General features: G+C 35.2%; 1 protein-coding gene across 2 annotated transcripts in view; it reads left to right on the top strand.

The window, feature by feature from the left end:
- The window catches only part of KHDRBS2 (KH RNA binding domain containing, signal transduction associated 2), a 482,992-nt gene extending 465,279 nt beyond the window's left edge, over window positions 1-17,713 (top strand). The window contains exon 9 of one of the 2 annotated variants that reach the window (XM_080806642.1): window positions 16,605-17,713. In XM_080806642.1, the coding sequence (XP_080662768.1) occupies window positions 16,605-16,702 (98 nt within the window). In that variant the 3' untranslated portion in view covers window positions 16,703-17,713. Of the gene's footprint in view, window positions 1-15,599; window positions 15,785-16,604 lie in introns of those variants that run through there. The other variant, XM_080806643.1, reaches the window with a different exon arrangement.
- The last annotated feature ends 2,788 nt before the right edge of the window (window positions 17,714-20,501 follow it).

The raw sequence follows: 20,501 nt of genomic DNA, 5'->3' as shown, positions 1-20,501 counted from the left end.
TGAGAAACCTATGGCTACATATTAAAAAAAAAAAAAAAACTGTGCCAGATTATAAGCCATGTGATATAAGAGAAGGTCAGAGAACATTACTCATGTAACAAGTATTTATTTAATGGCTAATATGTGCAAGCCATTGTACTTAATCCTGGAGATACTGTGGTGAACAACCTCTTGAAACTCCCATTACTATTTATAAATCACTTTTTAAAAACTGGGATTTTCATTTGCAAAATATGGTCATTGTTTTTTACACTTGTCACATTTTGAGGAAAAATCACCGCCATGAGCTTTACTTTATGGAATTACATGTACTAAAATCAATGGATGATATCTGACAGTGTAGCTCATAATAAGAGATGAGTTTTCTGTTTCAAAGTATTTTTTTTAATGCTATTGCCATGCAAGGTAATAGGGAAAAGTGTGTGAATATAAACTATGTCTTTTCAGATCTTGTAACGGACATCCAGGGACCATGGTCAGGAGGGTGGGGTCAACCTCTCTGATCTATGGGTCTTACATGATTCTATCTTTTTTCTTTGATTCTTCTCCTGCAGCAAAGTCTACAACAACCCCTTTTATTTTAAAAGCTACACCTGCCCATAAGCACAAGATTTCATTCTGGGTCAAATTACAATTTACCAATAAGTACTTCTCAACATCCAGAAACAGTTGACAAATTATTTTTAATAAGTAATGAGGAAAATGTCTTGTCAGAGTAAAAAAGATATTAAGTAGGAATTTTTACATAATAACTTTTGGGTTTTTTAGCTATTTTATTAACTAAAATGTCAGCCAAATTGACCGTATTCTTATTGTGGAAAGATTAGATACATATACGTGGCTAAAAATAGATTGGTCTTCAGGGCCATGATCTTTTCTTTGGCCATTCGGATCTGTTGCCATTTTCTGACATTACCGAACAAGCACCAATTCAAGAATACGCTTCACATTCAAGGTGTTTTTATTCTTTATTTGAAAATGTTGATATGTCAACACTCTGCATTCTAATTTAGAAAGCCCTTCTTGATTTTCCTGTCAGAAGGATAATTTGTTCAGGACACAGTTTATTAAGTCATTCTATTGGGGTCAGAATGATATTCCAGGGGCTGAAGCAAGGAAATCTAACTAACGTGTTACAGCCTTTTTTCATGGTGTAGATCTCAAAGGAAATGATACATGTGCAGCACAGTGGGTTGAGGAAGAAGTTGCTCATGAGGCAGGATTTCAACAGCCCAAGGTCCACCCCACTGCCCCATAGCCCTCTCAGCTCACTATGAACCATCTGTGGTACACATTTGGCCATAAAATGGGGACCAGAGACTCTGAACAAAGGCAACTATGTTTTAAATGATGCATATGTGAAATTGTTTTTAGAATTTTTTTTGCCACAGTGTTTCAAAATCAAAGCAGATACATAGTTCTGATTCACCTGAAAAAAACTTATTTTTTCTTATTCTAAAAATAGTACACATCTACTACAGAAAATTTGTTTTGAAAAAGGAATTTAAATCATCCTGAATTATGCTACTATAGATATTCATTCTTTACTTTTTGTTATATATTTTGCCAATTTTTTAATCCATCATGATACACGTTTTATTTAAAGAGAGAACACAATGTAGACTGCTTTATAAAAATTCCTTTAAGATTTTCCTATCACTAAGTAAAGGTTTTCTTTTTCAGCTCTTAATCGTTACAATTATACCTTGACAAATGCAGGATTTAATATATTTTTCACATGTGCCATCAGAATTAACCACTAATATGATCAGTTGAAAAGGGATACTCCTTTTGTATAACCAAGAAATAATAACAATACTTGCAGTCAATCCACATAGTAATGAGATTTAAATTTTGAGAATTCTCATACTCTCGTATCTTCTACAGACAATAGAAAAAGGGCCAAGTCAAAAGCTGAGAAACAGTGAGTGCTCAGTATCGTCATCTTGAAATCTAATTAACAAATTAATATGCATTGTATACACTCAGATTTGGGTATCAGGTTATTATGTGGAGGCAGCTTGAAGTACAGGCTTCGTGCTGATAGGTTGCTCATCCTATCCTATGCAAAAGGACAGATGATGAAATTTAAATATGCATGTGGAGCGGTTATTTGAGGATTCACTCATCTCAAATACAGATTGATTTTTTTCGTTAATTTTCCATACCTCGCATAGTAACTAATGTATTAACTAGCATCCATTTATAGCTTACCTTTAAAGAACTGCGTACAACCTTTCAAATCAGTAACATTTAAACCTTGCATCTCCACTTATTCATTCATTTCCATTCTAAATTAGTAATTCCTCTCTTACATTTTGGTTGTATCCTGGGCACAGATACTAAATCTCAATGGGATGACTATTATTTTTGTAAAACAAATAGCCCCAATTCTCAGTTTTCCGGCCACAGGCCAGATTTGGACAGTAAGTGAAGAGTGTTACAATAAGTTGCCTCTCCTGCTCAGGTTGGTGGAAAGAACTGTGGGGCTAACAGGTATCGGGAAAAGGAAGAAGGAATGCTCTTCAGGATAATCGGGTCTTGCATTCTAAAGACTCATGGATGGACTCTCTCTTTTAGGATTCCTTTAGAAATGGTTTGAAATAAACCACCAGAAGTAAAAATCCAGTCATTCAGTGTGATTCCTCACTCTGAATCTTCACACATTGTGTTTTGTGTATCACTAGATTAAAATTGTATTTGTCTCTTTCAGGCCCATAAGTCATGTTGAAGTGACAGATAATGTTGACCTCAAAGAAAATCATGCATCCTTTTGGGTGTCATCACAATTGGATTTTTCAAGATATTTCCATACAATTTGACATTAAAGATTAAACTGTTCTTTCTTGAAGCATTATAAATATAAAATTTTAAACATTAAATCCTTTATATAGATGCTAGTACTAAAATACAACATAAATATATTATTTATATTCAATACTTAATGTATTAATATTTATTAAACATTTCATTGATCTTTAATTTTATTAAGTTAAGATTTAAATTTTATGTTTCTGATAACTTGAATTTATTTTTGGAACACAAATATTGGACTCACAGGAATCCAAATCAGTTTCTTCATTTTAAAAATATTTCCTAATTTATCAGAGTCATTATAATTGTTTTGGGTAAATCTAAATAGCTCATAATTCAATAAGGGTGCATTTTAAATATAGCGCATAGATCAGCTTGGCTAAGCAATACTTCACATAGGAAACACCCTCTGAATTCTCTCCGAGACTGACAGCTAAGAATGGACGGCAATATTCTCTTCTCAGAGAAAAGAACTGTTTATTAAAATGTATTTAATGTACGAACTGAAGAGCTAATTACGCATCCATTCTTTAGTGGCATTTAAGATGACAGCTGTGTGGAAGCAAGGAGGATAATATTAATACACTGTCTTGAAATGAATGAAAGCAAAAAGAATTTTGTCCCATATTCTAGGGCATTTGAGTGCTTCACTTCAAGACTATTGCAGAACACAAAGCTCATTTTGTTTTCAGAGGCAGGAATGATTATTATCCCAGTATGAAAATAAGCCCTGCATTGATTAATCTGTGAAAACAGCAAAAGAAAATGAAGCTAACTGACAATCATGCCATCCATGTGATTCAAGAACAAATTCTGTCCACTTTAATAGTAAGTAGAAATATCAGTTTGAGGAAATTGATTTTATAAATGAAGATAAGCTTCCTAACATGGCAAGAATTTACCAGACATTTAAAAAACTCATGTATCCTAGGACTTATTTTTATTTTTCCTAGGACTTATCAATATTGAAGTTGTTACATGATAGGCTACTGAGAAAAATATCACTATGATTTATTCTATTTAACTTTTAATATAGATTTTTAAACTTTATTTTTGAAGTTATTAGATTTAAATTATTAGACTTTATTAGTCCTTTATTTTAAAGGGCTAATGAAATGGTGCTTCTAAAGTATTTTAAAATTCACTTTTTTAATAAAGATTTTATTTATTTATTTATTTGAGAAGGAGAGAGCACAAGTGAGGGGGAGAGACAGAGAGAGAAGCAGACTCCCCGCTGAGGAGGGAGCCCGATGCAGGACTTGATTTCAGGACCCAGAGATCATGACCTGAACTGAAGGCAGATGCTTAACCAACCGAGCCACCCAGGTGCCACTAAAACTCACTTGTAAAATTAACTTAAGACATAGTTAACTTTTTGGTCTTTCCTAATTCAGAGGTTGCAGTGAGATGGATATCTAATTCAACTAGTCTGGATAATAAATGTAGATTATGTTGCCTGGACAGACAATCAAAAGATCAGTGCCTTGCTACTCTGTCTCTTCCAGTGTAACAGATGTATTACAGTTTCCATTCAGTTTTAGGCAAAACTGGAACTTGCTTTACAATATTTCAGATCAGAGATTGTTAACCTAATGACACATTTTAGAATCACTTGGTTAATCTTGAAAAAAATATTAATGTCCTGTTACCACCCAAGATCAGCTTCATCACAGTCTTTGGAGATGAGAACTGGGAGCATCAGTTGAATCGCTTTCTGGGTGGTTCTTCTGTAAGCTAAAGTTGAGAACAAGTTTTAGATACATATCTGGGAGGTGATGAATAGTAGCCTGTGATTTTAATATGAATGATCAAAACTGTGCCAGGCATCTGCATTCTTAAAGGCACCACACAGAGTTCTGCAAAGGCTATCTTTTGGAACATTGGGTACTTTATAAGCAAATACTGTGTTCTAGGACCTGGCATTTTAAATTCACTTTAAAGAAAACTGTAAGTTTACATAATGGAAAATAGGATTTCTCCCCTTTTTGAACAATTGTGTGCTGAACATCTAAATCTCAAGTTTGACTTTGTCTAAAATTCATCCAACAGAGAGTTCACAAAAAATTACAGCTCACATGCACCTATCATTTCTCTTGTTTAGGCAATAAAACAAGCCATAGGAAAGTTCTTTTATCACTTTCTTTTCTGCTGAGTTAATGGTGCAATCATTTTAACTGATGGGGAGGGAAGAGTTGAGTGATTTACTGTCAGAATCTTGGGGTGTGCAGATCATGTACAAAAAAAGTAAATTCAGTATAATGATTTATATTTAGAATATACAAAAATGAGCTATTTTTAAAACACAAAGAACAGAATATAAAATATAAAGCTGGAAAAACATTTTCTTGGCTACCTGGAAATACACTAGGTAAGAAAAAATATATCCTGAAGGCAATACCACCTTAGGGGGTCTTTATAAAATTTCCACAGTTTGGGTAGATTTTTATTTATTAATAGAGAGCATGAATTTTTAAAAAACAAAGATACATTGTCCTGAAATAAATGTGCAACACATATTTATCAAATATGTCATAATTTATTGAATGATCCAGTGGGAACTGATATATATGGATTGCTGGAAAAAATGCCAGTTGAAAATGTAATTATGATTACTGATGACTAATATCATTGTCTTTTTATAAATTACCTAGCTCTGCTGGTAACAAGATAGGCTGGGGGAGGGAGAGGATGGATCTAGAATACTTAGATCAGTCTCTCTGGAGCCTGGCAACTATGCAGGAAGGTTCCAGGAGATGTCCCCTCATGATCAGAGGAGTGCAGCAGCAGGTGACAGCTCCCCTGGAGGCTGTTGGCATTTGGAAATTTTACCAGGGATAGGTCCAGTCATGGGCAAAAAGCTAAATTCAGGCTGATAAGAATAAAGGGAGAGCGAACAGACTAGGGTGAGTGCCCAGAGTTCTCCTAAATGTTGCAAGTCAGGGGTACAACTCTCCACAAAACTGCCCTCACTTCACACTCCAGTCACAGATTTGGAAGACTCTAGGCCACCCTTTCTTCTGACCAGCTGGCTACAACTTTGGAGTTCCCACTACCCCCTCTGGTTTAATAACTTGCCAGAATGACTCACATAACTAAGGAAATGGCTCTAACTTATGATAAATTATTAGAGCAAAAGGAAAGAATGCAGAATTAGGCAGAGAGAGACAAATACATAGAGCAAGGTCTGGGAGAGCCCCAAACATGAAGCTCTCAAAATCTTCAGGGTGGCACTATCCTCCTGGCATACTTATGTGTAACCACATACAAGGTGTTGCCAAGCTCATGCAAACCTCAGTGCCAGAGTTTTTATTACAGCTTCATTATGCAGCATGAACGACTGCATCATTTCCATCTCCGGACTCCTTTCTCTCTTCTCCAGATTGGGCTGGTATCACGCGGTTAATGCCCAAACCCTCTAATCTCCTGGTTGGCCTCTCAGGCATGACCAGGCTCCATCCTGAGTCATCTCATTGGCATGAACTCCCAGGTGTGGTCAGAGGAGCCCATCATGAATAACAAGACTTTCCCATTACTCCAGGAAATTCCTGAAATTTAGAGGTTACTTCACAGTAATTGGAAAACAAAGGGTGGCCCAAATTTTTATTACACAGAGGGTGAGATAAGAGCGCCAACTCGGGAAAGCCGGCAGAGACATGTTGAGGCAAAAAGCACAGAGTCAGAGCCAGTCAAACAGCCAGGTTAACATTTTGCTACACTTAAAACCTTGTTTTCTGTAACTCCTGTAACTTGGTGTTGGTCTAAGAATATACTCTGGGCTCATTTCTGGTCTCAAGTACAGAAATGACAGGTGTGGGGTGGAGTAAGGCAATCAAATTGCTACAAATTTAGTCTTTTCGTCTATGAAGCTACGTCACCATGCCTACCTCCTTCACTGAGTTGAAGGCATTATTGGAATTCTTAGAGAAGAGAATTATAAGATATCATTTTATATCATCATTCTTATTCTTCCATTTTTCTCATAAAGTCCATATGTATATTTTTAAAAGTCTATAGCTGAATTCTGTAGGTTTTTGATTGACTCCAGATTTTACTTGACAATTGTAGAAGAATTTTTTTAATTCAAGTCAGAAAATCTCTTATATTGTGTTCAGTTATTATTCACCATTTTTTTACTGTACCTTCCATTTTGGAAATCCTTTCTCTAACTGGATTCTTTATCTCCTTTTTACTTAGACAAGATCTTAACTCTAAAGTAAGAAGATAGAAACACATTTATTTTAAAATATTGACAACCACTGGCCCTTATTATCCTATAGGTGCAAGATATTACTCAGTAGAGTCAAGAATAAAATATAAGGTTAAATTTTAATTACGTGTATAATTAGCTATTAATAGATGATAACTAGAAATGAAATGGTACAGAGTCATTATTAAATATGATAATGTGTAAAGTGTATAAGGTAGGGGCTAAAACAGAGTAGACAATATAAAAATAGTACCACTTGCAAGGTATGGGTAATATACTAATCACAGCATATTTGAATTACAGTGATTCTTCCTCACATTGCCAATCATGGTGGCTGCATCTTGGAATACAGAAGCTAGTAAAAATCACTCATTGCAAGCTAAGTTATTTGGCATGCAATTCTTGGCACAGCCTCAAGTTTGTTGGTCATTTTTTAAAAAATCTTCCTGGAGCTCACAATAGAAATAGCAGTAATTCCAATAATTTAAGCTTAGCCACACAAGATAAAATTGTGAAATCATGTAATGATTTGGAAATTAGGTATATACATGAAGTAAATTTGGAGATACTAAACAAGAGTATGTATAAGAATGGAGAAAGGTTAAGAAAAATGGCCCTAGAATTTCCATACCTAGATTGAAAAATAGAAACTGGAAGATGATTTAATTCTCAGGTTATAAAACCCAGCCATGGCTACAGACCCACATTTTATGGAGGTGAATTAAAGTTAATAGAGAGATGTCAAGTACCAACTAGTTAAGCCACAGATGTACTTTAGAATTTTACCCTCAAAAGTTTCTACAGCTTTCCTCATTACAGATGACTTGTATATTTATCAAATTGTCTTCCTGAATTTACCCATGAATATTTTCAATATGGAGCACATTTTAAACATTCATATTTGTTTCTTATGTCAACAAATGGACTTTGGAGTCAGTTGTTATTTATCTGTTTCATAGTCCAGGCAGCCAATGGGAAATACCTACTTTTGAAAACATCTTCGGGACTTGCCTAAGAACTTCTTCAAAGACTAAAATGAATCTCACTGGTTTTGACGAAGATGTTGGTATTTAGGACAAGTTCCCCAGGAGCCGAGAGAAGCTCTTAAGAAGTCCCAAAAGACCCAGCCCATCTCTGGTTTTTGGGATCACTATCAGGAGTCATCATTATCTTTCTTAAGATGAATCAAAATAAATGATCCAAAAACTAATCCATAAACATTTGCTAGTTAAGGAAAATGTAAACTTTTCCTCAATATATCAAGCAAAATAAAATCATTCACTTGCCAAAATATAACAGGTATCTAAAGTTTGGGTCTTTTGTACTTGAAACATTTAAGTGGTTTGTTCTACTGACTTCTTCCGCTGACTGGTCCATTTCCATGCAAAAACAGAGGACCTTCCTTTTGAGAAAAAGACTTTAAAATCTTAACTATACTAACACTCCTCTTATTTCAAGACCTAAGAAATTTTTTTCAACGAGTATTGTAGAATACTTATGCTTCAGATGATCACCAAAGTCATCAATTCTAAAATGAAGGTAGGGGTCAGATCACGTTAGGCTCTGGGTGGAATTTCTCACTAAGGAATTTGGACTTGAGCTTGAGTATGCTACAAGAGCAAGTGAACGGACCTAATCAATCGTATTTAGAAAAGTCCCTCTGGCTAGAAGCTGGAGTAGAGGAGTATACACACACATACACACACACACACAGACTAGGGAATACATACATGTTTATTTACATATATATGTATATACACACAGATACACATATTCTATAATGTATATAACATACATATTACAGCATATAAATATTTGATATACAATCATGGAAAGTCACAAAAAAGAAAAAAGAGCTGGGTAGTCTGGACAAAGATGAGAATGGCTTGCCATGGAATAGGGTTGGTAATGGATGGAAAGAAATGCCTGAGTTAAATACATATGAAGGAAGAAAAAGCAAAGCTTAACGACTAGAGTGACTGGGCAAAGGTGAGAGGATGCCAAGGTTTTTAGATGAGTAACTAGGCAACTTCTATGTAGTAGCTTCAGTCTCTGCAATAGGAAACTTGGGAAGAGCATGAAGTAGTGTGGAGAAAAAGATGAGCTTAGTTTTGGAAAAAGTTAACTTTGAAACACCTGAGGAGATGCCCCACAAGCAGCTAGATATGCATGTCAGAAGCTGAGAATGGTCTGTGACAACTAAAATTTGCCATCAGCATTTAGATTAAGAAACTTGCCGCTTGCCAAAGAAGTCTTTCGGTAAAAAAGAGGAAGAACCAGAATTCAAATGCAGGCCTAACTACAAGAGCCCTGGGAGTCCTATTCGAAGGGAAGAGATCTGAGGGAAGGCTGTGGCTTCTTTCATGGGTACAAAAAGAAGATGTAAAATATTTAAATAGAATTAATGTATTCAATAAATAATTACCAAGTTCTGCCATGTGCATCACAAAATTCTAGAGTTGAGAAAAGTGTGCTTAGAAAGGCCTAGTCCTCTGTTATTCTCCAGATGGATTATTCCAAGTGTTACTTTTTTCTAACAGGGAATATCTAATTAAAATTTGAAGCAGTGATAAAAGCTGTAAGTGCTTTCCAGAAGGTGACTGAATTTCCTGAAAGCATAACTGTGGTGAACTCAAAGTTTACTCTTCTTGGAACAGAATTCACTAGGTTCATCTGTGGAAACAGATGCTGGTCATCAATATTTCCCCTTCAGTACTATAATGTTTTATCCTCTGTATCTTAAAACAATAAACTGTGCAATTACAACATAGTGGCAATACAAACTGTGTAGATAAAATTGTTGAACCATTAGGTTCCAATATTCCATTAATATTTTAAAGTGTTCAGAACAAAGCAGACGATCTTTCTTTCTACCTTAGATGAATGAACACTTAGATTTGCACCTTAACAAATTCAGTTCAAGCAGCCCACACTCTTGTTAACAAAATTAAAGCTACATTCTCACTCATTTAGCTAATTAACTGTTGTTGGAATCACCAGTTATTATATAATTCAAGGGAATTAGAATAAATGAAGTCTTATTTTCCAGGCAAGAAAAGAAAAAAGAGAGTGGGAGTCAGGATCTTCTTTCAGATGAAGGGATTGATGGAAAATGGTAAGACAATTACAGATAAAAATTTCGGGTCTTCTGGGGCACCTGGGTGGCTCAGTTGGTTGAGAAAAGACTCTTGATTTTGGCTCAGGTCATGATCTCAAGGTTGTGAGACAGAGCCCCGCATAGGGCTCCGTGCTCAGTGGGGAGTCTGCTTGAAATTCTCCCTTTCTGCCCCTCCTCACCTTCTAAAATAAATAAATAAATATTTTTAAAAAATACTCAGTCTTCCAAATTCTGAGATATAATTGTCTTATCTTTAAAAGGAAGATGACATTGGCACCTATCTTGCAGGAAAATTTTAAGTATTTGCTAATAACATAGCATTGTGTTTGACCCTTGGAAGATGTGATAAGAATATTGATTCTCAGAAAAGATGATTCTCATATAAGATGAGAATCTAATTTTCTTAATAGGATAGTTATTTAAAAATTAAAGAAAACAGACATTGTCATAGTGAGTTACAACAACAGAACATCTAACCTAATCTATTCTCTTTGGGAATAAATAGCAATAAAACAACATAGAAGTATCGAAAGGTGTTTTTAAATAGAATGCTATTCCTTAGAGAGAGATCAAAAATTTAACTGAGACCAGCAAACAGAGAGGATGAGAGTCAGGTGAATTCTAATCAACCTTGTAAATGCTCTTATATGAGACACTACTGGTTTGTAATAATAGAGCTTAACTTAGGCTTCCTGCTTTAGTTGTGGTTTCTGCATATTGGTTTACAATATACCAAAAAGAAATAGCATGAGTTCTCCCTTTTTGTTGTGGTAAATTAAAAAACAATTTTTTAGATTCTTTTTCAGATCTCAGATATATAAACAACTAGCTGTGTAGGTCTCGCAAATTGGACATAAGAGCTGTGCCCTCAATAATCTCCATGAGATCCTATATCCTTTCTGAACTGATTCCTAAAATGAATGTACTCTGAAGGTGGCATTCTAAACCCACTTCTGGAAAGATAAACACAGAAAGTTTACTTTGCATGTACTTAAATAATGCTGATGTGTCCCAAATTTGTGCCTTGTTCCTATTTTTCAATTTCCCCACCAAGAACCCTAATGTTTATAGTATCTCTGGAAGAATCAGAGAACACAGTTTTGCAACTTTAAATATCATCCAGATTTTTCTTGCCCCCTCTGAATGCCTCCCCCACAAAGTAGCTGGTTTCAGGGCAGGAGGGGGAGCACACTGAAAAATGCACACCACTTACATCTGATTGCCCTGAAAGCACAATACTTGAGATACAGAAGCTTTTGAAGTCATTAGAGTAACATCGAATGCACAAGAAGAGTTACCTGGGTAATTTACAAGCCTTCATCAAAGTAAGATGTTCCACAGTGACGCCTATTAGCATGGAATGGAGATACACTCTATGGAATTCTGCAAACTTGACTGAACTGGGAACAAAATCAGTCTAAGTAAAAAGAAAACTAAAGGTGGAGTCATGTTTTTAAAAGAAATATTAATATATTTCAAATGCATGAAACACTATAATCTAATTGCAAACAATGTGTTGCTGAATAAGAATTCTGTTGTACTTATTTCTCGGAACTGATCAAGATTCCTTTTAGTTAGTTACATCATCTGTTTATATGTAGCTTACAAATATTTGTGGTGTTCTTCCTATGTGTCTGTCACCAAAAGGCTCTCTTCTTATAGATCTTGGAATCCAGTTTAACAAGCCTGGGTGATATAAAATAATTAACATAAGAAAGTCTTCAAAGAAAGTAAGTTCTCTTAAATAGGTTCAACAGTACCTGAATTTTTAGTTACACTGTATATTTGCTCAGAAAATTACTTCCTTGAGATGATTAGATATTAGAGCTTGGATGAAATTAGTACTTCCCTCTTCTAGGCTTTCCCCAGCATTTTCTTCAAATATCAATTATAAATGTGTGTAATCTATGCACTTTCATAGTAATTTTGTCCTGTGATCTCTAAAAATCCCATAGTATCCTCATACTCAGGGCTTAGTACAATGACTAGAATATAGGAGATCTTTAGTAAAGGAAAAAAATATTTAATGAATGCTTTATTTTCTTCCTTCCCTCCTTGTTTCATATACCGAATGGTACATTAAAATCTGAATTGGGAAACCTAGAAATGGTGGGAATTTGATCAAGTCACTGAAGCTATTTCTCATATCCTCATTTTCTATTTCTGGATCCCCATATTTTGTAAACCATTCCAGTAATTTCAACTTGGCAGTTATTTTGCACATTCTCTGTGGGATAATTTGTTATCTAATTTGCTATTTCACATCCATAGTCTAGCTGGTGCTTCTCATATGACAATGGTCCTGATACTGAGAGCATCTTACATCCCTTGTTATTTTCCAAGAAGACAAAGAAAGATTGCTTCTAAATTTCATTGTCTGTAATGATTTTTAAAATGGCATCCTATACTACACCATGGGAATAGAAACCACTGTCAGGAACTCCAAAATTTGTATGAATCCCTAAAATATATTATTCTATTTTATGTTATCTAATTTTATTTTATTTATTTTATCTTTTTTAGAGAGAGAGAGTAAGGCGGGGGTACAGAAGGAGAGGGAGAGAGAGAATCAAGCAGGCTCCACACCCAGTGTGGAGCACAATGCAGGCTCAATCTCACAATCTAGAGACCATGACCTGAGCCAAAATCGAGAGTCGGTTGCTTAACTGACTGAGGTGCCTCTCCCTAAAATATTTTAAATTCATTCTATCTGCTGAATAGTAGAGCTAAAAAAAGACAGGCAATTTCCTAGTCTATTCTGGGGGCTTTATAATTCAAATTTTAGGGAATTCCCATCATAAGGACCTGATAATGATTTGTCTCTTCCTTTGCTTAAGTTGTTCCCATGTGCTAGGTTCTACAATGGACTTACATTAGAACATCTTTGGATTTCTAAGAATCACTTCTATCTCTAATACCATGGTGGAGAAATCCAATGACAGGCACTGAGGGGACTGGCTGATCATATAAGTAAGGCTCAATGACACTAGAAGTTGATGAAGGAAAAACTTCCATTGAGTCAGTACTCTCCAGTCTAGATCCAAAGAAAATAACTTCACTGAAAGAAGCTGGCTTGCATTATCATGTGGTAATTGTAAACGTGTGACTATGTATAAACATTTTGATATTAGAAAAAATATAGACCAAGGAAATTTGGCACAAAAAGAAATAATAACTTTCCTGATCTCAATTCACTATTATTATTGAGAATATGAATTAAGTGAAATAAATTCTTGATTCCTCTGTTAATGATAAGGAATCTCAGAAAAATCTACAATTTTCACCTGGGTAGGAATTCATTTTGGCTGCCTTTCTGGTTACAGTTATAGACAAACAGTATTTCCCATTTCTAGCCTTCAGCAAGGAAGAAAGAACACAGTATGAATTTACATACAGAGAATTATAAGAGCACATTTTTGTGCAATGAGACTTGCTTTTGCACTTTTTTGTAATTGGATTCCACTATGATTGTTTCATGAAATCCAGTTGTGAAATACTTTTGTTATTTAGCTAACTAACTTCTTGAGTAAGAAGTCTGACTTTAAAATATATAATATTTCTAGTTATAAAGCTTCTAAAATTAATGTCAAATGTCTTCAGCTCAAATATTACTGTTTTTAAGGTTGTCATTGGAAGCTCTTTCTGTCTCACAGTTCCTTCCTTCCTTCTTTCCTCCCTTCATTCTTTCATTCATGCATACTTTGTGTTCAACCTTTTCTAGGCACTGCATTTTTTCCAGGCACTGAGAATACAGCAAAGAATAGTGACCATCACCATTTTAATGCTAGCCAAAAGTTAGGAAATGAAAGCTTCTAGCCCATAAATTAGCTGCCCTAGAGCTTTAGATAAAGCCTAGTAAAGCTAAATCAGTGGGTTCTTATCAAAAAATGTGTTCTGGGGTAAGTCCCCAAGATTATGCCATTTTAAAAATTCTTTTTTTTAAGGGTCTTGTCCCCCTTTCTAAGATTGACTGATTGATTGATTTAAGATTTATTTATTTATTTGAGAGAGAAAGAGCACACAGAGGGAGAGGGAGAACCAGACTCCCCACTGAGGAGGGAGCCTGCCTTGGGGCCCGACTCAGGACCCCACGATCACCACATGAACCAAAGGTACCTACTTAACCAACTGAGCCACTCAGGTACCCCCCAGTTTAAAAATTCTGATGAAACCGGGGTAGCTGTGGCAGCTCCTGCTGTCATTCTGTTCATGTTGTTGCACTATTTTACAGAAACCACCAAGAACATTAAGCTTCTGAGAAAGGATCCAAGACTTCCATTCCCTGGGAAAACTTGAAACTTCTACTATCCGAGTTTCTAAATCCCATAGACTACAACCGGTATCTCTAATACTCTAGAACAGAATAAAGCAAAAAGTATTGCATTCCTTTTGTTAAAATCATGAATAAAATGGGGTAGATTTTACCACCAGAAGACAAGAATATTGGCATATTCTTGATCATTCATAGTCAAAGTGTAAAATTCGTATTATATAAGGCTGAGAAGGCATTTGCTAGTTTTGTAAGCAGAATCCATTTTCCCTTCCAGTACATTTTTTTAAAAAGTTTTATTTAATTCCAATCAAGTAAATACAAACAATTCTTTTCCACGATCGGTCTGCTAAGAAATTCTAACAGCTTAGGGGTAAATTCCCATCCTTAAGAGATCACATCAGAAAGACCAACATCCACAATCTCCAGCCAAAAAAGACAGCAAGATCTAGAGCAGGGGTCCATAAATCTTTTCTGTAAAAGCCCAGACTATATATTTTAGGCTTTGCAGACAGTATGGTCTCTGTCACAATTACTCAATTCTGCCTTTATAGAGTGAAAATAGCCATAGACAATATGCAGATAAATAAGCATGCCTGCACTTCCTAAAACTTTATTTTAAAAAACAGACAGCTTGCCAGTGTGGCTCACTGGCCATAGTTTGCCAGCCCCTGATCTAAGTCGATCAGTATTCTGAGAAAAGGCAGTATTTCTTATTTTTATTTAAGTTTTCATTTCTATTTTATGTCCTATCAAATACTGAAATAAACTTAAGCATGTACCTTAAATAGGAGAGAGAAATTTTTCACTTATTATCAGATAATAATAATAAAGTTCTGATGAAGAATATCCCCCAAAAAACATTTAAATGCAAATTTTTCCTATTTGATGGGCTTTTAGTATTTTTCTATATTGTACATCACTATCCTCTGCCTTATGTATAGCATAGTGAGTGCAGCATAAATTTTAGTTATTGTTTTTCCTTAATCTCCCGGAACTATGTACAAAATATTCTTAGGGGCACTTGAACTCTTCAGGGACACATGCCCTATCTAAATCAATTGGCCTCAGTCTGCAGTTTCTTTCCAGTTTTATGTCCATTACCATCACTATTCTTTATATCGGCTATCAATGTCAGTGCGTTTCTTTCTACCAATTTCTTTTTCTATGTCCGTACTTCCTCTCACCAGAGTTCCATGAATGAAATCTGCTCTCAAATGAAAACGAATTTGGATTGGAAGACCCAAATAACTTAGCTTCAGGAATTACATAAGAAACCACCATAAACCCCATATTAAGTCCCTGGCCCTTTCAAGGAGGGCTACATTCCTTTTCTGGGTCATAAACTTAATAAAGGCTATTTTCCACAACACTCAAAAGCTTGTTGGCTTATTTCTTGTGTATGTTTTTTTGTTTGTTTGTTTGGTTTGGTTTGGGTTTTTGTTTTTGTTTTTGTTTTTTTCGGCTAGGTTCTAGAACATTCAGGTTACTGGAAATCTGATTAACAGGTGAATGAGTTTTCTTAATGTACAAATACCTCTTTATTTTCAAGGTATTTGTAAAAACTGATGTGAGCATACTCTTTTGTTGATTTTACTGCATAAATTTACTCTGTTCCGTATCCTGCCTCTCTCTTACTAACTTTGTCTAAGATAATTTAGCACAAGGACCTCACCCTGTCCCACTTACGAACCATCTAGGGGAGCACTGGAAAATAGCAAGCCCCAGGTCTCTTTTCTAATCATTCGTTTTGGGAGACAGAGAACAGGCATTAGTCATTTTTGGTTTTGTTTTGTATTATTTTAAGATTTCCAGGTGATTCTCAAGTTACTCAAAGACTAGGAACCACTGGATTATTTTAGAACTCTGTATAAAGGATAAAATGAGGAGCGGTTTACACTGATACCCTCTTTTTCTTCTGTGGCACAAAAATTTTACACATAATAAATGTAGAGTTATCCAGGGACTTTAACTTTCTCTTCTTTGAAGAATGCCCCACAAGTTTAATTCCACGTGGCTGCATTTCAAAATATATACTTTTTTGATGATCTCACCATGTGGAAATGTAGTAAGGCTTTAGCCATCAGCGTTGAGATCTTTTATTCTATTTTCCTTGGTCAACTCTTACATCTTAAATGACTGTTTTTGGTAACTGTGAAGCCACGTGAATGTTACTGTCTTTCTCTTGTTCATAGCACCAGAAGAATGGGCCACAACCCGCTCCAGCCTGAAGGCACCACCGCCAAGGTCAGCCAGAGGGGGATACAGGGAGCACCCCTATGGTAGATATTGAAGGTCCTTCTCACCCGTGACCTCACCTCAAAGACAATTCATAGCCTGTGGTCTCCACATAAACAGCAACAAGACAAGTAATAGTCCTTTTTTTTTCTATTCTAGGGATAACTGCTCATGATTTCTCCCATATATTTCTTGTATTTCCCCCTATACTGTTGGTGTGACATTGACACTAGTATTATTTTACAAAACGGACTTAAAAAGACATTGGCAAGCATTGTCTACAAACCATTCAGTAGGATGATATTCTCTTGGTTGTTTTTCATTGTTGTGTGTAAACTTTTTTTTTCTTTTTTCTTTTTTCTTTTTTTCTTTTTTCTTTTTTTTTTAAGAAAGAGCATGAATCTGTTAACAGATTTTGAGTCTCAATCATCTAGCAAAAACTTTGTTTAGGGTTGCTAAAAGACTGTAATATGATTTTTGAACTAGCTGATAATAAAGTTGTAGATAAGATGTTTTAACCTGTCTTTTAATATCTGTTAGTTAGATGAAGATGTTCGATATTAAGTTTGTAAATTTAATTTTAAATGCTGTTTTAATGGAGTTGAAAACAAGCAGCTACTGTATGTATGTAGCTAACTGAATTTGTTCAGTGTTTTAACCTGTATTTGTTAAAAAAGAAAAAAAAACACACATAAAGTTCCATGTGTAAGCTACTCTAAATAGGAAACCACAATTTGTCAAATATGTTTGCCATAATTTGTCAATAAAGCTGAAAACTTTTGTAAAAACTAAATTTGGAATTACTTGTTTTCTAGCTTTAAATGCCTGCTTTATTTCTTCTTCAAGAGATGCCTAAAATGTTTTCTATTTAAAAATTACAAAAATGAACCCAAGCTTGTTTTAAGATATTTGTGTAATACTTAAAAAATGTATTAATAACTTATGGTTGTTAAATAATTTAAAAGTTAACAAACTAAACTGTTACATGAATCATGGTTAGTAAACACTAATGTATAACATGTTAATGGAAAAAAATGGATTTAGAATAATAAATGGATTTTAAACTATCCTCTAAGCTTTATCTTGCTAAACACAAATTCTGATTGACTTGTTTGCATTAGCATGTCTCTCGTGAGAAAGAGTAATGGAGTATAAAGAGGTAAGATTACCACTTACCACTGTCTAAATGCCTAGTTCTTCAACCTTTGAGTTTCCCCGCACATTAAATATCCCATCCAACATGTAAGCATTGCGTAGATTCACTTTATTGTTTTCACTCAAAGGAGTGCGTTGACTTCATTTGCGTAGTTTATAACAATTTGTTTTGACAAACAAATCATCAGTGTCACTGGCCAGTTGTTGCTATTCAACCTCAAAAACTTTATTTGTAATTTTCAGTGCTAAATATCACCGCCCTTGAAGGCAGTTTAGAGGGCTGATATTTCTTTTGAGACTATCAGACTTGATGGCTGATGATTATTAAGGAAATATGTCGCAGGACTCAAAGGATGACTAAACGTTAAACAGGTAACACTAATAGTGACTCTGTAATTTTGCCTATGCAACAGTAATGTTAAATATTCTCAGTTATTAAGTTCCTGATAGTTAAAAAAGTAAACCTACAAAAATATAACAAATAGGTCTATAGGTTATTAAAACAACTAATTAACATTAACTAGAGGCACCAAAATTATTTTACAATATATAACCCTCAAGGCAATAAACAGAACTAAAATTAACAATAATAGTAATGCAACTCTTGCTAACATCAAACGTAAGCTAAATTTTGATGGAAAAAGAAAGCGAAAGACTTGATGGTAGGGATGAATGCCAAAACTGTTAATCTTTTAAATACAGTTTTTTTGTTTATGGTGGCTTTTGTCGATGTGATTGGTTTACTTTTTTGCTGCTAACCAGCTTAGGCATACTGCTGTTCAGTTTTTGCAGCTGGAGTTGCATGCTAATAGTTTTATGAAGTGTGTGTCTGTCCTCAATTAAAATTGTAAGTGTCTGCCTTGCAAAAATGCTGTCGAGTTATATTTAATTTTCTTTTTTTATTCTTTCTCACTATTTCAGGTATCCACAAGCAAAGAGCACATAAGTGAATAGCAGATGTGGTGCGCTAACAAGGATAGAGGTAAGCTTATTTTTTATCCCCTCCAAGAAAGATAATCTGTTTACCCACATACAGCTGTGGCAGTGCGCTAAAACACCAAATGCCACTTACCGAAACACCGCAAAGGTTTAGACTGTTGTCAAGGAACCGGAGGTATTTTTATCTTCTTTGAAATAAAGTGACGAACTTGGTGTTTATCTGGTGGGGCTTTCTGAGCTTATTCAGAAGCTTATCAAATGAAACGTGAATTACTAGTTAATCTTCAACCCTTTTTCTTTGCTACGGATTACTATATACTACCTTTCCCTAGTAGTACGAAAGAAGAGTATTCAAACTTTTACTCTGCAGTTTTAGGGAAAGAAATCACAATTGTTGGCAGAGATGGAGGAAGGGGAAAAGGGAAACCCATAACTAACTGCTCACCTACCCTTTGTCAATGAGATATTTATTAACATTAACATTTATTTAGTCAAAAAAAAAAAACTAAACTTACCATTATTTTCCCCAGTTATGCCACCCGACTTAGTAATAAACTTCTTGTTTCTCATCTGCCATTCTATTTGATTCAGCAAATATTTACTGAAATTCAAAGCACTACTGAAAATTGAGGCTTGATTTCTGTACATAAGGAGTAGAAAACTCGAGCCCGTAAACTTCAGACTGAAAACAAAGCAAGGGCTGTTATGAAGTCCACAGACTGATCTGAAGCTCAGAGAATTTCAGTGGCTCTGCCATGACATTTGAAATATGGCTGAAACCCAAATTTCGTCTTCTGGACATGGTCCTTTTTCTTTTTACTATGCAATTATCTGTAATGCCGCGTAGCCTTCAACTAGCCCTCTAAGAACAGTATGAGAGAGCCTGGAGAGGTCCTAGCACCAGATGCGGAAGAGAGTGCCACCTAGCGAAGGGAATATGCTGTGTCACTTCACGGAGTCCAAAAAGTTCCGGAAGTATTTGAGAGGAAAGCAGATCTATGGGCCCTGTGGTCCAGCTTCCTGAAGACAGAGTGAAAGCAAAGCCTGGAGAGGAACGGTCAAGTCAAGTGGTTGTCCTTGAGTGCTATGTTAAATTGTTCAGACTTTATGTGAAAAATAAAAGGAAGGCACTTTAGGTTTGAAGTAAACAGAGCTAAGGCAAGTATCCCAGAGAACCATGGCAATCCACACATTTAGTCCATCTTATAATTACGAACTTCATCTGGGAGAACTTTTCTAAAATTCAAACTGTTAAAATAACTATCTAAAGCTGTTTGAGCTTCAACTAATCAAGACCCTTTGTGAAGCCACAGAATCAAAGTCAAAAGTTACAGAGAATACGGTTCGGAATTTTATTTATCAGTAACATTGCACATCTGATTTGACTCTCTAAAAATGTTACTGTTTTTATAAACCAAGGGGAGAAAGAATCTCTAACCCAGGTGTCCTGTATATTTTTCTCCTTTGAGCCTTTTTCAAACAATAGGCTTGATCTTGTAAAGCAATGAAAGAGAAACCAGTCACTGTTTGTTACTATTTTGATATATTAATCAGTATGTTTTTGTGTCCGCTGAAACTATTTTATTGTTGCTGTTGTTTTATCACCTGTGGCTTTCTCACCATTCAGACTACACCTTTGAACACATTAACTCAGGGCAGGGCTATCACAGCAAAAACACCAGTGCTGAGCAAGAGAACAGAACATTCTTGGCTACTGAGATAAAAAGTTAAGGGTTTTTAAGCTCAAAAATTTGGTTTAT

The sequence above is a fragment of the Martes martes genome, assembly GCF_963455335.1.
Source record: "Martes martes genome assembly, chromosome: 6".
Lineage (NCBI taxonomy): Eukaryota > Metazoa > Chordata > Mammalia > Carnivora > Mustelidae > Martes > Martes martes.
Note: the sequence above shows the minus strand (reverse complement) of the source record. Positions and strands in the feature narration are given on the sequence as shown.